This window comes from Agelaius tricolor, unplaced genomic scaffold, assembly GCF_023055355.1.
Source record: "Agelaius tricolor isolate 1412-34295 unplaced genomic scaffold, bAgeTri1.0.p SCAF_2, whole genome shotgun sequence".
NCBI classification, from domain to species: Eukaryota; Metazoa; Chordata; class Aves; order Passeriformes; family Icteridae; genus Agelaius; species Agelaius tricolor.
Window position 1 is genome coordinate 31,155,610 of NW_027269262.1, and position 16,550 is coordinate 31,172,159.

At 40.1% G+C, this 16,550-nt stretch overlaps 2 protein-coding genes across 5 annotated transcripts in view; one reads left to right on the forward strand and one right to left on the reverse strand.

Annotated features, from left to right (window-relative positions):
- Positions 1-9,069, forward strand: part of LOC139604172 (poly(rC)-binding protein 3-like) — a 500,787-nt gene extending 491,718 nt beyond the window's left edge. For all 4 annotated transcript variants that reach the window (XM_071455330.1, XM_071455334.1, XM_071455296.1 and 1 more), the window contains one exon: positions 6,946-9,069. In XM_071455330.1, the coding sequence (XP_071311431.1) occupies positions 6,946-6,966 (21 nt within the window). In that variant the 3' untranslated portion in view covers positions 6,967-9,069. The remainder of the gene's footprint in view (positions 1-6,945) is intronic.
- Positions 2,950-15,631, reverse strand: ZNF830 (zinc finger protein 830). Its single transcript, XM_071455345.1, has 10 exons — positions 15,339-15,631; positions 15,144-15,243; positions 13,989-14,109; positions 13,473-13,506; positions 12,086-12,294; positions 11,630-11,720; positions 10,899-10,962; positions 7,839-7,919; positions 6,447-6,523; positions 2,950-4,727 (listed from the first exon to the last, which is right to left on the reverse strand). The coding sequence occupies exons 1-10, from the start codon at positions 15,614-15,616 to the stop codon at positions 4,544-4,546; spliced, it is 1,239 nt and encodes a 412-aa protein (XP_071311446.1). The 5' UTR covers positions 15,617-15,631; the 3' UTR covers positions 2,950-4,543.
- Between the last annotated feature and the right edge of the window lie 919 nt (positions 15,632-16,550).

Consider the following 16,550-nt stretch of genomic DNA (forward strand, 5'->3'; position numbering starts at 1 on the left):
AGTGGTGCCATGAACAGAGGCACTGGGAAGTGCCTCAGCCTCAGAGGGCTGCACAGGCAAGGTGCTGTTTGTCAGGTTTCACAAGACAGTCTGAAAATCCAATTTCTTCCACAGCCTTAACACCAGCTGTATTTCAGCACTGTTTGTATTCTTGGGACAGGACCTTACCCTTCTAGAGTGAGTGTCATGATTATCTAAAAGTCACAGTGCTCACTGTGGTTTTGCTTCAGGGGCTCAACAGTGGCACAGCTTCTGCAGGGAACACTGTCATTGTCAGGCTGCTCAACTGGGTGACACTAAGTGTGTGTTTAAAGGACAGCATCCAAAGGAGGGATTTGAACAGAGATCTCTTCTATCCCCTGTAACTTCTGCAGCCACCAATGGTGCAAGGCATTAGTGCCTCCTCAGTATTTTTGGAAGAAAGACCTGGTTTAGATGTCTACACAAAGGAACTGCTCGCATTTGTTTTCCCAGCTGTCGGGCCAGGATAATTCTAATGAACTGATGAACAGAAGATCAAATGAAGGCAGACACTGAAAAACTGCTTCACACCTGAAATTTCCATCTCTTGGCCCGAGCCACACTTTCTAGGGGTGTAAGTACACACTGCCCCTTCTTGGCACTGAAGTGTACTTAATTCCTTGGTTCCAGGAAGGAATGCAGCAATGTTGATTAAATCAGTTTCTGCATCAGAGCATGTGTCCTGTCCCCCTACAGACTGGCATGTGTCTTAGGACAGTAACTGAAATTAAAGAGTCAAAGTCATTTGATGGTACCTAACAAAAGGGAATTTCTGAACCATTACATACTCACACTGTGGTTTCTAATGACACCTACTACATGATTCATGCAGGCTGAATGTCTGATTTTCTAGAGCAACCTTTATGGATTATAAGAAAAGAAGTATTTTTAAGTGCTGAAAATATTTTAGTAATATGGCTTTTCTCATTTCTAGCTCAGTGTTTTTAAGATGATAAAATGCAGAGAATAATTATAGTGGAATGTAATAAGCAAAATTTGTCTCTCTTCAAATTGAATTTATTGGCAGGGGGCCTGGCCAAAGCTGACGCCAATGTTCTTTTCAATCAGTATTTGCAATTTGAAGCAAATTTTAAAATTAAATGCTGTAGTGGAGGAAAAACAATCATGTTAGCAAATGAGAACATTGGTTTGCTGTTATTTGGGTTTGTTGGTTTTGTATGGTCACTTTTGGGTTCCTCTGTAGCAAATACAGACCTTGTTCCACATTTAAGCCATGCCAGCAGCAGCTTATTTCTTCAGGGCAGGAGAGAAGTTAGCACAGCAATTACCACTGGGGACTGCCTGCCTTGCCAGAGGAGAGCTCACTACCAGCAGCAGCTGTAGCAATGGTGAGCTGCTCCCTGGAACTCCATTTCAAACATGCAGACACACACATTCTGCCCCTGGAAGTCACTTACCAGCTCCAAAACCACTGAGCTGGGAATCTCAACTACTTTTTCGTGGCATGAAATTCCACAATTCCTAAGTTTGGACAAGTTTCCATATTATATGAGTAAATAAGGATTACAAATGTCTTCCTCCCTAATTCTGATATTTCAGTTTTCTGCAAGTCCTGAAGATCAGAAAATTAAAATAGTCTTCCTAATTGCAATTAAAATTTCATTTTTAACAGTGGTTATTGACATAGCTAGTTATTAGGATTACTTTCATCTTTATTGTTAAGAAACAGAATTTAAGGAAGTTAAGAAGTGAGAAAGAAATTAGGTACACATTTTTAAAAACAATCATTCCCTCTGGTTAATAAGCTATCTGAATAGCTCATCAGAAGTACATAAAATTGTTTTCTAAAACTGAACACATATTTAAGATTACAAATTAATTATCCCTATGTTTTTCTAAGATACAGGAGATTATTTCCCTTAATAAATTAGCCTGACTACTAAATGAGGTTAGGATACTTCTCTCTTATAGCCATGCTACTTTCATTGCTAAAAAGCAGGATGATTTCTTGCCCTCTTGACATGACAGCACATGCACGTCAGTGGTCACAAGGGGCAAAGACACCCCCATTATCTTCACAAAGCTCTCTAAAAGCTTTGTTTCAAATGCTGAAGAAAGGTACTGTTGTATGCAGTAAGGTGTAAAAAACTGGAATAAAACTGTTTGGAGATCTGTGAGATTGCTCCAAGGAAAAGAGCACCAACTCCTAAACAAAACGCAACCAAGAGAGATGGATGCTGTCACTTCCCCAGCAATGCACACGCCCCCCCGGCTGGTCCATGGTTCCCTTTCAGCAAGTTATGCAAGGAGAACAAATAGAATGATGAGTGATCTGGTGTTTATTCCTGCCATCTTCTCCTAATAACAATGGGGCACACTGGTTTGGATTTGAATGTTCAAGATCCTGCACTGTAACTAAACTCACTGCCTTTAGCCTCTTACCCCAAGATACCTCTAAAGATGAAGGCAACTAGACTAAAACAGATGAACTGTTCTAATGCTCAGTTAATTTCCTACTCATCCACAGCTGAAACCATGATTTGCAGATTTCTGTGCAAGATCAAAGTAAAATTACGGAAAAATGTACAAAAAGAAAGTGTAATTTACTGACTCAGAGATTAGCATTTTTATAGTGTCAAAACATGCATGTCCATGATGTTCAGTGTAACCTGACATTCATTACATCTGTTTCTCTGAAAATGCAGAATGGTTCTGAAGTTTCAGTGTTAACAAGCTTGTGTGCTTTGGTGAGTGGTGTCAGTGAAAAGCAAAGATAAACAGATCAGGAACTTAGCTTAGCTTTTCTCAGAGGGAAATTGAGGGACTGTGCTTTGGTTTGTTTTGAAAAAGACTGTCCTGTTAATACTGCACCACCCCCTCAGCTGGAAGTTCTCTTTGCAGGGATAAATGGATCGAGAGATCTTTCAGTGCAGCATGACAGGCATCTTAGACATTGATGTTCCAATGTTTCATGTATACAAAGACATTTTATTTCAGTTTTGGTCCAACGGAGTTTTCTCCAACTTGTCCAAACATTCATTATTTATTTCAATATTCTCTGAACACTTATTCTGTATTTCAATACTCTCTTAATGTTGCTATCTCAGTGACAGTCCTAATTCATGTAAGACTTCAGTGTCACATCAAACATTTCAGCAGCAACAGCTACTTACACTTCCTCTTACTAACAGCTGTAAGCCAGCACGTGTGAGCAGGAAAGTGTGGATGCAATAAACCACTAGGGACCATTGCCTGAATTTTTACAGCTTTATAAATAGGAAGAGCTGAACCTAAGGATCACAAAAATTGGGAGTGATAAAAAAGCATCTCACTATAAGGATAGGGCTTCTGCCATATCAGATATTTCCCCCAAAACAGGCAAATCTAACATCTAAGTTTTGTTCTAATCTTTATTGCTTGGTTGATAATAATCTCTGAGGCAAGGAATTGGAATGCTTTCATAAGAGCAAAGCTTGTTTTCTCCCTTTAAAATCTCACTAGTTTTAAATCTAGAGTATTTTAAAAAAAGGTTAACCTGTTCTTAACAACTTTACTTTTTGATATCAATCAAGCCACACGTCCCTCTTATTTTCAAAAAGTCCTCAGTAAATTTGAAGTATTTGAAGATTTACAAAAGTTAAAAAAAAAGACACTTACCAAAGGTAGTTCTGCTTTCCATGTCCCAATCTTGTCAAGTTTGTTGGTTCTTGATTTTACCTAATCTGTGTTTATCAGAACAGAATCAATTTTAGATGCTTCCTGTGCCTAAAATAGTATTTTAAGAAAATTTCCAGTATTTGCAATTATTATTTTACCTCCTCAGTTTCCAGTGCAGTACCTTCCTCTCAGGCATTTTGTCACCCTTTCATTAAGTGATGCAGATATGTAACCACTGCCGTCTCATCCCACTGGTTCAAGAAGTGTGAGATATGCTATATGATGGCTGCACTATGCAAAACAGGAGACCATAAAGAAAAATATCCAGCAGTGCTATGGCACATTAAGGCAATACACTGTGGAGAAGCTGTAGCTCAGCCTTTCTGAGCTTAGTCCTTATATACACAGAGAAACTGTAACATGTTTTTTTCCTAAAAAAAATGTACATATTTTATTGGGAGCTGGGGCAAAGGACAGAAGGGCACCTACAAATTTTAAGAAAACATAAATGCATAGTATTTCCCTTTCCCTAAACCCTCAGTCTGGGAAAAATTTGTTGACTATGTACTTCTGTAGACAATAAGCCAAGTCTCAAAATTACCAAACTGAGCTAATGCTTCCAAAAGCCTAGAGATTCTTTACAGATTTATTAATCCCACTAAAATACTTCTGGTAGGAAACCAGTCATTTTAATAGGAAAGGTGCATCCAGTATTGTAAAACATTTGCAATATACAGTTTTTACAACAAGTAATACACTACTGCAGATCTACAAAATTTTTTTAATAAGCTTTGCTCTGTAGCTTATGATCCTCTTTAAATAAATATTTAACAAAAGAATCTCCCTTCTAACAATGGAAGCAAGACCACAGATAAAAAAGAGTGTCAACCACATTGCAAAAATGCTACAACAAAGCCCCTTTCACCCTCCAGTCTTGTGACAGCAAATCCTGCAGTTCTTCTTCATCTTCACTCCCGACATCCTCCTCCTCTTTCTCTTGTGCTGCTTTTAATCTCATGGCTTCCTTTAACTTCTCCTTTATCTCGTCCTGGCGGTTCCGCAAAAGCTCGACGCGGCGGTAGCATTCACTGTTGGAAAGTGGAACACCTGTTAACATCTGGGGCCTTTCCACATTAATGCCATCACCTCCAGGGCTGGATTTTGCTTCTACAACTTTGGATAAAGAAGCTTTACAGCTTCCCAACAGTGAAAAAGAAATAAGCTTTCAAGATGCTAGTGCACCCTCTCAGTATTCTTCAAGTGAAAACAGACTGAGGAGAGGCTTGGTCAATTCTCTAGCAGTGAGACCTAATCTAAGTACTTAACAACTGCAATACAGTCACAAACCACGTTTCAAAAAGCACAGAACCAATATCCACTTCCACACAAGAAGGAGCACCATTCTTTGCTACATTTATGGTTTTCAAGAGAGAAAGGTGTGACATCAATTATCAATTTTGATAACCTAGTGGTGGTATCTCTGAAAATAAAAAAAGCAGCACAAAGTGTTCAGATTCTTTATCTGCTTCCTCTCTGCTGTAACAGAACATTTTAAGTAAACACAATCCAAAAGTTTCAGGTTACTACTCACTTAAAAAGTTCTGTCCTTGAATTGTGTTTTATAACCATTCTAGCCACTTCAAATAGGATTTTTTTTTGAAAATGTCAAGTAGTAACAGCCTGATTTAAATTCTCCTTTGCCCCTTTCATTCTTATTTGCTCGGAAGGGTCAACATGGAGGGGTTACTTCTGGATCCTGTCTCCCCTGGCATATTACCAATATGATTCTTACATAGCTGAAGATTTGAAGGCCAAGGAATTTATTTCATTTTCAACTTAATTTGAAATAGCCTGCATTTGAATACACTCAGAAGTCAAATGTTACAAAAAGTCTTTAAAAATGTGTTTGGAACTTTTATTCTGCGGAAAAATAATTACAATTAAAACTTGAAGTACTGTACAAATTTCTGAATTTGGTTCTATGTACTTACAGCAGCCTTAGTTAGTGAGAAAAATAAATCCTTAAAGAGAGGCAAGTTTAGCTCAAGCCCTCTTTAGAATTACACTAACATTCTTAAAAGGCATTCCTGTAACAGCAATGTTCAGTTTGAACCCAATGCTGTTGTTACCATACACTGATTATGTGCAGCATGTAAATCTGCCCAGAGGGTTGAAGTGAAATTTCTAGTGTCTTTCCTTCTGAGTTGCTACCATTGCCATTATCACTGTTAATATCAGTGTGTTGAGCTACAGGAAAATGGTAACAAACTGTTCCACTGAGCTGTATTTCAGGTTGCTTGAGTTTAAACCAATGCCCATCCAACCACCACACTCCCCATTTCAGCAAAACAAAACCACACAAACATGTAATGAAGTGCATCACTCCACAAAACCTTAAACTTCTACTAGAATTAAAGAGGGTTTGCCACAGCAGAGGACATTTTCAGTACAGGAAATGATCCTTTAAAATGTTCACATATATTCTACAGCAATCAAAACTCCCAGGGAAATACAAAGACATTAAGCCACCTGACAGGGGAAGAGGGACAGTTTGTTCCAAGAATTTGCCTTGTGTACCTTCAGTGATTCCAGTGCATTCTCTCTTTGGAGAAAGTTACAAAACTTTGTGTCAAAATCCGTGTCTTTATTAGGTATCATTCTGCAATTTGAGGGAGTCTGTCCTTCAAATATTCAGGTGATTAATGAAAGGTAGTATTGCAGATTAGAAGCGTTTTTATCACTCTAGTCAAAGAGCAATCCATTACTGCTAGAGAACAGAGAATTTGAGGAAAAATTGATCTACTTACATCTGCTCATCAATTTCTCCAATCTGGCGATCTAGTCGTCCCTCCTCATCATCTTCTGCCACTATTGCTTCTGAAATCTAAACCAGAAAAGCACTGAGAAAATTCACCTTCATCCTGAATTCCACTTCCACTCCTTTACAATGTCTGTGTCCTCCCCTGCTCCCCTCCACCTGAAGTTAGTGTCAATCTCCTCTATGTATATTCCCATCTTTAAAAGGGCAAATACAGAAAAAAAATGGTCTGGTTTAATTTGACATGGAAATGCTTTTTCTTAAAATCAAAAGAATTTTGACTGCTTTGGGGTTAATCTTTAGAAATTTTTAATACTCTACGATTTGAAACTGAGCATAAGCAAACATACCAGACACATACCCAGTCTGAGGCTGAAACAAGAGCTCTATCCCAGTGCTTGGGACTTAAATACACACCACTTATTGAACATACTGTTTAAATATTCCCACTGGATCCCGAAGTGTTTCTAACCTGTTATTTTTTTCAGCATATACTTTCTCAAATCTGAATGTCTGGGAGATGCTATGCAATCAATGGTCCACGCATAACTGAGAAGATTCCTCCTAAGCTGAAGAATTATCTGAATGGCTTATGCTAGCAAAATGTATCCACCACCGCTTTTGTATGAACATTTGCTCTGTTTATAGTGCTGACTGCTTTAAAATGAGCAATGAAACATTTTTCTGCACCACCTTTCTCAGCAGTTGACATATGAGTAACTATTTACAATTAAAATAATTAAAAGGATAGCAAATACTCTAGTGGAAGACTGAGAATACAGGTAATCTTTAAATTGTACACAAGGGCAGATCAACACCTGCTGCAGGAAGACTTTCCATGCAATGGTAAAGAGTAAAAAATTGAAGTACAGAAAAACTGGCTAATTTACGTGTCTCAAAACTCTTTTGTCACCTTCCCAGATTTTGGAGTTCCTTTCCAGTGCATTTAAATTAAACATGAAATCCCGGTTACCTACACTTTATAGATACTTTTTTTAAAAGACAGACAAATGGGTAGTGTTTTTAAAAGTTAAAGTATGAATATAGAGCTAAAGAAGAGCCCACAGTTGTGTCCTGTTTGGATACAGGACACTGATCTGAGGTATATGCTAGCTAAATAGTATTTAAATAAAATACAGTGTAACAAATGTAACTAGATACATATGACTGGATCTTGATTAAAAGTTTTCATCTTAATTTCATTTAAGTGGAAAATACAAAGAACCCTTTCTCATTTATAAAGTGCATTTAACCACACACTGCATTGAAACAACCAGCTGACAAATGCAGATGTCAGCCATTCTGCAGAGCTGCATGAAACTGTTGTTTTCCTTATTGTGTATAGTATTTAGAATCAATAAATATAGATTCCATTACTTACTGTGTTGACCTGTCGCATTGCCTTTTGAAATTCATCCCATTCTTTGTCCATCTGATCCTTTGGAGCATCAACTTTTCTCACCTAAAGAACATGAAAATTTATAAATTAACAATTTAAGTCTTTGGGACACTGTAAAAAAAAAACAGGAGAAATATGTAAAATTATGCTGTGTTATTAGAGAAGTCTGGTTGATGTATTTCAGTTTAAGTAATGGATATGAGTGAGAGTGCAGCTGCACAGTGGTTTCGGAAGAAAAACCTGACTCTACTCCTGGATTAAACAACATCCATGACTGCAGCTTTAAAGAATAATTATTGACTAAAAGTGGCTGGTGTGGAATGTCTGGAGTAACAGAAGTGAGTTTGATGGTCTGCCATTTCACTGTGTCAGGTGATAACTATTAAATTCTTCTGTAAGCTGCCTGTACAATTGCATACAGTAGCCATTTCAAGCCAAAAAGCAGTGAATTGTTTGCCTTTGGCATAACATAAAATATCAAACCTTTCAGTCGCTAGTCTGCTGGTGTTAAATAGCCTGACTGTGTTTCAAATCTAGTCTAATTTTGTTGGCTAACAGAAGAAAATGTACAGCTACAAACCAATTTCAATGACATGCAAAGCTTTTTATTCTGCGGTAGATGGCATTTAGTACCAAGACATGAAGTCTGAAAGAGTAGTCGTGGTAAGAATGTGTTTAAGATCTACAGCCAAGGTAATCAAAGCCAGATTGTGCTTTTAATGCAAATAAATAAACAATGTAGTCTACCTGTGTAATTGAAACTTACACAATTCAAGACTGGAAGATGTGGCATATAATGTATTTTAGAGGACAGATTATGTCTGACTCAGGACTGGGTAGAAATTATATAGCTAGGAGAACTAAGCAGTTTGAACATCATAAGTCATGACACCATCTTTTTGCATTAGTTTTATTTTCCCTTTATTCATTCTGCTCTTTTGGTGACATGTCAGTCATCACCTTAGTAAAGACAACAGTTTGGTGTGTTTTGTTCCTGAGTGATTATACAAAATCAAGTAGTATGAATTAAGTTTATAGAATAAATTAGAAGCTTCCAAGCAAACTCATACTGGGAAGTAATAGTCATCATTTCATTTTTTTGTTGTTATTATTTCTATCATATGTGTATGTACTGTGTTATTATGCATTGTGGTTGTCTTTTGTAATTCATAATTATTTGTATTTCTTACAATAAATTTAAACACTAAAGTTATTATTTTTTCTTGAAATATTTATCTAACCCAGAATTTATATGCTCTACAAGTACCTGATGCAAATAACAAGCATTTTTCACACCCACAATCTCCCTTTCAAACGCCCAGTTCATTCTTCAAATAATTATTTTGTGTATGGTTCCAACACAGAACCACTGCAGCCACCTCAACGTAAGTGATGTCACAAACATTTTCCTCCCTCTGAGTATTAGTTACACTCAGAAAGGGCTCATTAAAAGGAAGAGCCTCTTCAAGCAATTCAATGGAACAAGTAATCACTTGTAAATTTATCAGTGGAGGCAATAACCAGAACAAAGGTCATTAACCAGTGTCCTCACAGATAAAAGCAGATTCTCCTTTCCTGCTAGGCATTCCTGCATGCCCTACTTATGATGAAACTAAGTATTTGAAAAATTTACTACTTCAATGAGACACAAAACACAAAACAAAACAAACAAAAAACCCCCACAAAAAGCAGCCAAAGGATGGATTTTTCAGCTACATATTTCAATATTCAAAATATCATTATTCAAAACTATTCACATATGGCAACACCTGGGCATGAGTAGCGCCAAAAGAGTCTTGCCAGAGTAAATAAAACACCCAAGCTTGTTAGCTGGGCCAGTGGGACTAAATGAAGATGAAGGAGCATTATTTGGAAGGTCCCCAAATTAGATGTCATGGCTTAGCCTCACAATGCCATTTAAATACACCAGCAGCCTTCCACTGTGTGAACAAGAAAATATACTCAAAAAAAATAAAAAAGACTTAGGCCTACAGCACTGTATTTCAATAAAGAAAGCAAGAAGGCTATCAAATCTGTGGCAAATTTGACAAAAAGAAACAAAAAAAGGTTTGTATTTCAAATACCAGTGTTTTATTTTGGTCATCATTTGGCACCATGCAAGCTGAAGTATGAATGTTTTTGGATTTCAAGATTTTTAGTTGTGGGGGGGGTTTTTGAGAAATTTTGAGAATTTGAAGGTGAATACCCACATTTCTTTTCTTTTCTGAGCATCATAAAACCCCCAAGTGGTAAAAGACGAGAGGGCTAAAGACCAGGTTGACTCTTGTGGTGTAACCAGCACTGGAGATGACAGCGTGTGCCATAATGGAGCTGCTTTCACTCCAACAGCATGCAGCCCATCAGTCACACAGTGACTCAACACTTTTCAGCAGGATCTCACAAAGGACATGCAAGAACTATTATATCCCCAATTCCAAAGCAAAACTGAGTGTACAAATTAAGTGAACTGCTTTTCCTGGGATGACTCACAGAAATAAAGGTAGATTGTCCAAATGTCAGTTCAGTATTCCAACCAACAAATGACATTTCTTTAAGAGTCACAGAGGAACCATAATCAAAAATACTTTGCAAGAGATGGCTTTAACAAGCTCTTCCTGCCCATCTCCATCCCTTTTCATGTTTTCTCATTCACACAGAATGAATGGGTAAAGCTGCACCAGGGGAGGTTCAGACTGGGAAGTAGGAAGAAGCATTTCTTTACCCAGAGGGTGGGCAAACACTGGAACAGCCTTCCTGGAGAGGTGGCCAATACCCCAAGCCTGTCCGTGCTTAAAAGGGATTTGGACAGAGCCCTTAAGAATGAGTTTTAGCTTCTGTTCAGCCCTGAAGTTTTCAGGCAGTTGGACTAGATGATTATTATAGGTCACTTCCAACTGAAATAGTCTATTCTAGTCTAAATAGTTCAGTCATCTTCTTATATTCCAGTATGACTGATTACCTGGAAAAGCATCCTTACTACTCAGCAAATCATTACAACCGGCAGAAATAAATCCAGTAGCATAAAACAAGGAGATCACTTACTTTTGCATCCACTTCAGGATCATCAAAGAAACCTTCTGGCAAAGCTTCAGCAGTGTTTTCTTTCCTGAAATATTTGATTATTATTAGCCCAAGTTAACACTTTACAATCTGCTTTATTGCAGAGTTAAAAATAGTCAAAAACTAAATTCATAATCCTTTGTGTAAGTATGCAGAAACACAGCAAGATTTTTAAGCCCTTAGTTTTATCTACAACTATCAAAACCTCCTCTTTCAGCTTGATCCTTCCTCGCTTTGAAGGAACTGCACAGAAAGGTTTAAATCTCACTGTTAAAACAAGAGCTGTAGCTTATGCTTCTTAAACTGTTCTTTCCAGTGTGCTGAACACCCAAACGTTGTAACAGCAGAGATTCTACTTCTGAAAGACTAAAGCACAGTCTAAAGGAGTGCTCAAGTGAGCTGAACCATTACCACACAACAAGCAGTTTCCTTTAAACATTGGAAAGCAGTGGTTGACACAAAGCTCCCACAGTACCCTGTGTTAAAATTTGCAAAGAGATGTCAAACAGACTCTGTATGACATTGCTCCATCTCTTCTCCTGTCCCTAGGGTGCAAGATACCTGTCTGAAATGATGCCTGAGGCTCACATATATACAAACTGTTCTGAATGCAACATAACAATAAGTTCTAAGGGATCACAGTCTCTGTTCCCTGGAAGACAAATGTTTGTTTACAATTGCTAAGACTATCAATATTTGACTCGACTGCTTACCTTTCGATTACCTTCTCATGTATCTCTGCTTTCTGTATGGATCCAGAATGGGAAACTATAGGAGCAGCTGGAATTTTGGTATCAAAAAAGTCTATAGGAAAAGACAGAAAACTATGACAAAAAGAACAGCTGTTCAAGCATTTTCTAAAATTCCTTCTACACAGGAATTTCAGTTAGTACCTTACTGAATCAAGGGAAGAACAGACAGATGTTACTTCCCTTGGCAGCCTCAAACAACTAGAACATAAAATCAATAAGCAATCACCACACAATAACAGGAGATTCTTTGCTAGTTTATCTCTACTTCCAGTATTACACACCCTCACCATCACCTAATGGCAATAATTAGAAAAATATAATATAAACCTTTCATCATCAGTTACATCACAGCTTCTCCTTACAGAGAATTACTATTAATTACTAAGAATTACTAATTACTATTTCAGTCAGCATTACCTGCAGGCAGAGAATTAGCTATGACTTCTTGAGTTGGAGGTGGAATTTCAGTTTTACGCACAACAGAAGATTTGCTTGATTGTTCTTGTTCCTCTTCTTCTTCATCATCGTCATCGTAATTCCCTGACAATAAACTGGGACCTGGGCCCTTGGGAAGCTGTACATTGGCACTGTCTTGCTCTGCTTCATCAAAAAAATCTGCTGGCAGCCTGGTAAAGAGCCCACAACACAACTGTTAGAAACCTCACGGCAGTGACTCCAGTCCAGCAGCAGCAGCCCAGTCCCTCTGTGAGCAATGCCCTGAACTGCACAGCTGCCAACACAGCCACTGTCTGCAGGCAGCACACGCCTGGGGCTCTCATTTAAAGGTCCCCAGAAACGCCCAGGTTAATTCTAAAAACATATTTTAGACCCATTTTTCCATTTGCATATTCACATTAATAAAAATAACCCGTAACAAATTGGAATGGTGGTTAAAGTAATTCTTTTTCTACCTATTAAGTAATTTGCTACTTATTTTGGGTACCTAGTGCTGTCCAGGACTGGAATTCACAACAGCCACACAGGCTCAGCAATGAGAAAACACAGATTTGCTGGAGTAGCTGCAGCCTGCAAGCCAAACATTTTTCCACATTATATTTTAAACTAATTATACCAACAAGGTCAAAAATGGACAAACCTCTCAAGTGTTAATTTTGCACACAAACTTAAATTCCTTCAAGGAAACAGCAAGTGGTACTTATGCAAGATAGTAATTTATCCTGTGAAGTGCAGAGGAGACCCACAAGTGTCACCTGACATCTGCCCACCCTACAAAGATGTCTGAATACCATCAGAAATTTTTAGGGGCAGTTGAGATGCTTAACCCAACCCCTTGAAGTCAAATACAGCCCTATATTTGTATAAGTTCAACTGCAGCATATGCACCAACATGAATTTTAGGTGACAAAAAGCATCCTAATGAAGATCTGTCACTTGTTAGTAGTTTTTGTTAATAAATATCATTTAATTATACACTGAAAATTTCTCTTAATTGCAGACTGACACCTCTTCTTTAGGACGTCGGCATTATTAGAGTACATGCTACAGTCTGGTTATGTTCAAGCTGTGTAGTAGAACCACATGTCAGTCCTTTGAAGTCTGTCAGTGACAGTAAAATAATTCCTGTTTTCTCAGAGAGTCCTAAGAGTTGATACAATTATCTCCACCCAGGAAAATGCTGCCATGTTCAGGACTATACAACTCTGCTAGAGAACAGGCAGAAGCAGGGATCTGCTGACTCTCAAACTTTGCCCTTGTACAGAAAGCAGAGACAAGGAAGAGCTGGATGAGAATGCAGCCACTGGTAGGTAGAAAAAATTCCTAGGTAATAACAAGATCTACTTACCCTGACGAAGACGTGTGTGGCTTTTCCTCTGTACCTGTACAACAGCCAAGAGAACTTCTTAAAATCCATGCTTTTAAAGGAAACATCCCTAAGGCTTCTGTGACAGCACCAAGTCCCCAAATGCCATACATATTTAACATATATATTACATGTCTGGTAGCACCAAGGGAAAAAATTAACTGTCTTTCCTTTGGCAAGGACTTTGGTGCATGGTTTGAGGAAACCCAGTGACTTGACTCCACTGAAAAGGAGTAACACCACTTCTAGGCAAGTGCTCCTACTGCTTAATTTACACTGCTTCTCGATCTATTTGGGCCAAGCCCACAGTTCCATGACCTAATTTAACCCAATAACCCAGAAGAAAAAAAAGCAAACTTTTCCCCTTTTCAGCAGCAATGGGCTGACATTAACTGAACAGTCTGGTGTATTCATACTCACTTCCACAGGAACAAAACAAACCAAAAACATTCAAGATGTAAAATGGACGGAATCTGGCAAGCATTTCTCTCTCATTACCTTTTACTCTCTTTAGGTCTGTATTTTCTGTCTCAACTGTTTTTCTCTTGACAGGATGAGAGGATGTGCCAGCAGCTGAGCCAGTGGCCGTCTGCTTTGTGCCTTTTAATTCTGCAACTCTCTGTCAAGAAATAAAAATTCAGGGCACATTACTAGCAGTAACTTCTGGATTGCAGCTTAAAATACAGAGCTTTTACAACAGTCATCAAAGTGAGCTGATACTTTTCTAGAACAGTATCACTGAAATAGACACCATAGCTACCAAAACAAAGACCAGTGTTTCTGTCAGCCTCTGGAATGATGTGACATGGAGGAAGAGGAACTGACACTCACACAAGGGAGGCTGTGCCAGTAAGAAAAGATAGAGCAGTGACACTGACAACAGTAAGGTACTGGAGAGAAGAGCAGGAAGGCTGGATTTATTCTAAGGTCCTGGAATACTAAGTGTTTTAAAATTAAAACATGGCATTTTAACATCATGAAAGACATCACTCTGCTTTGCCACAGTCATCTAATCTGAATGCAGGCAATGCACCCCCTCTGTTCCTTTGGTCTTTTCCTGAGTACTTGTAAAATTAAACACAGTCTTTCAGTTTTTGCTAAGAAGTAGCAGCAGAACTTAAAAGGATAAAAAAAAAAAATGGGTCTCATCCAAGTTACAAACTCCCTGACTTGCTTTACAACTTCTTTATCTTTACTACTGAATTACAAAGAGAAAAAACGTGTATTTTCTTAACCCAGCATAAGCTGTCACTTGACAGCTCACAGTTCCCCGAGCAAGCCCGGGGAGGCGGAGGGGGGTCGGGTCCAAGTCCGAGCAGCAGACAAGTGACAGCCAAAAGCTGTCGCTACGGTGGGGGCTGCTTCACCGGAGGAGCGGACCCCTGAAAGACACGGGACCCCCTTTCTGGCGGCTGCCTTTTCTACCCCCGCCTGGGCTTAAAGAGAACAGAAACCAGACGGAACAGCCAGGCTGGTTCCCACCCTCATCCCGGCGGGTCCCCGCGGCTCCCGCTGCCGCACGGAGCCCGGAGCAGCGAACCCCAGGCCCCGTTCCGGCGCCGCGGCCTCTCCCCAGCGCCTCCCCTTCCCAAGCGCTGTCCCGGCGCTCCCCAACAGCGAAGCCCGGCCGAGACCCTCCGCAGCGCCGCTCACCTCCCGGTGCTGCTTGCCCAGGACGTGGGTCTGCCACAGCAGCTCGCTCTTGACGGGCGCGTTGCACAGGGAGCAGCTCAGGTGCCCCAGGCTGTTGTACGTGCCGGCCGCGTTAAGGGAAGCACCGTGCGGGGCGCGTACCCCCTCCCGCCACCCATCCCTCCTCCCAGCCGAGCTCTAGGGTGCCGAGGATATTTGGCGAAGGGCGAGTCAATGCGTTTCTTGCCGGCGTTCTGGCGCTGCTTCTCCCTCATGAGGCGCCGCAGCTCCTCCTGCCGCACCTGCTTCCGCCCCGCGCCCGCCCCGGCCGCCGCCATCTTCCCCCCGCGCCCAAGGGCGGGGCCGGCGCGCGCCGTGACGTTGCCGGGAGCGCGCCGGGAAGGGAGGAGCGGGGATGGATCCGTGTCCTTCCTCGGGATGTTCTTTAGTGGATGTTGTTTAGTTAAGCCTTTGGAGCAGCAACAGAGCTCCATAGACGCAGCAGTCCAGCTGTGGGACACGGCTCTGAATAAGCTGCCTGAAACGTACCCCACCCCTCACGCCAAACCAAATAAGTAAAAGATAATAAACATTGCATCCCATACGTCCAGATCCAGAAAAAACAGAATCACAGGGTGGGTCAGGTTGGAAGGCATCACAGCGGGTCATCTGGTCCAACCTGCCTGGCACACGACTGTGTCCAGATTGGTTCTTTAATATCTTCAATGAGGAAAATTCTACAGCCTCTCTGGACAACCTGTTCCAGTGCACGGTGTGCAACACAACTGTGTAAAGTACTTTATGTTATTAAAAAAAAACAAAAAAAAACAAAAAAAAACAAAAAAAACCCCAGCTTTTTAAAAATTCTGTGTCATTGCCAGTCCTGGGAACACTGGAGGCCCCAAATCAGGCACCCTCTGGTATAGTTTTTATGAAGATCCCCCAATGCAGGGAAGAATGATGCATCTGACTCCATGGATTCAGAAGGCTAATTAATTACTTTATTATACTATACTATATTAAAGAGATACATACTATACTACATCATAATTACTTCTAACTTACTTCTAACTACTACTTACTTCTACTACTACTCTGCCCGAGAGTCGTGACCCACACACGTGGATCCAACTGGTCACCTCCGGTAAACAATCTCCAGAATACATTCCACCTGCACACAAACACAGGAGCAGCAAATGAGGTAAGAATTGGTTTGATCACTCTTCTCTGCTTCTCCAGGAAAAACTCTGAGAGAGAGAGAATTGTCTCTCTCTGTTCAGAGAATGTGAATCCCACACTCTGGGAGGCCCTGCTCAATGCCCTGCACAGCGCACACGGCAGCACCAACCAGAGCCCTGTGTGCCTTCTCCACTAAAATACAGCCCAAATACAGAATTTAGTGACTACAACATGACCAAGGACAGCAGA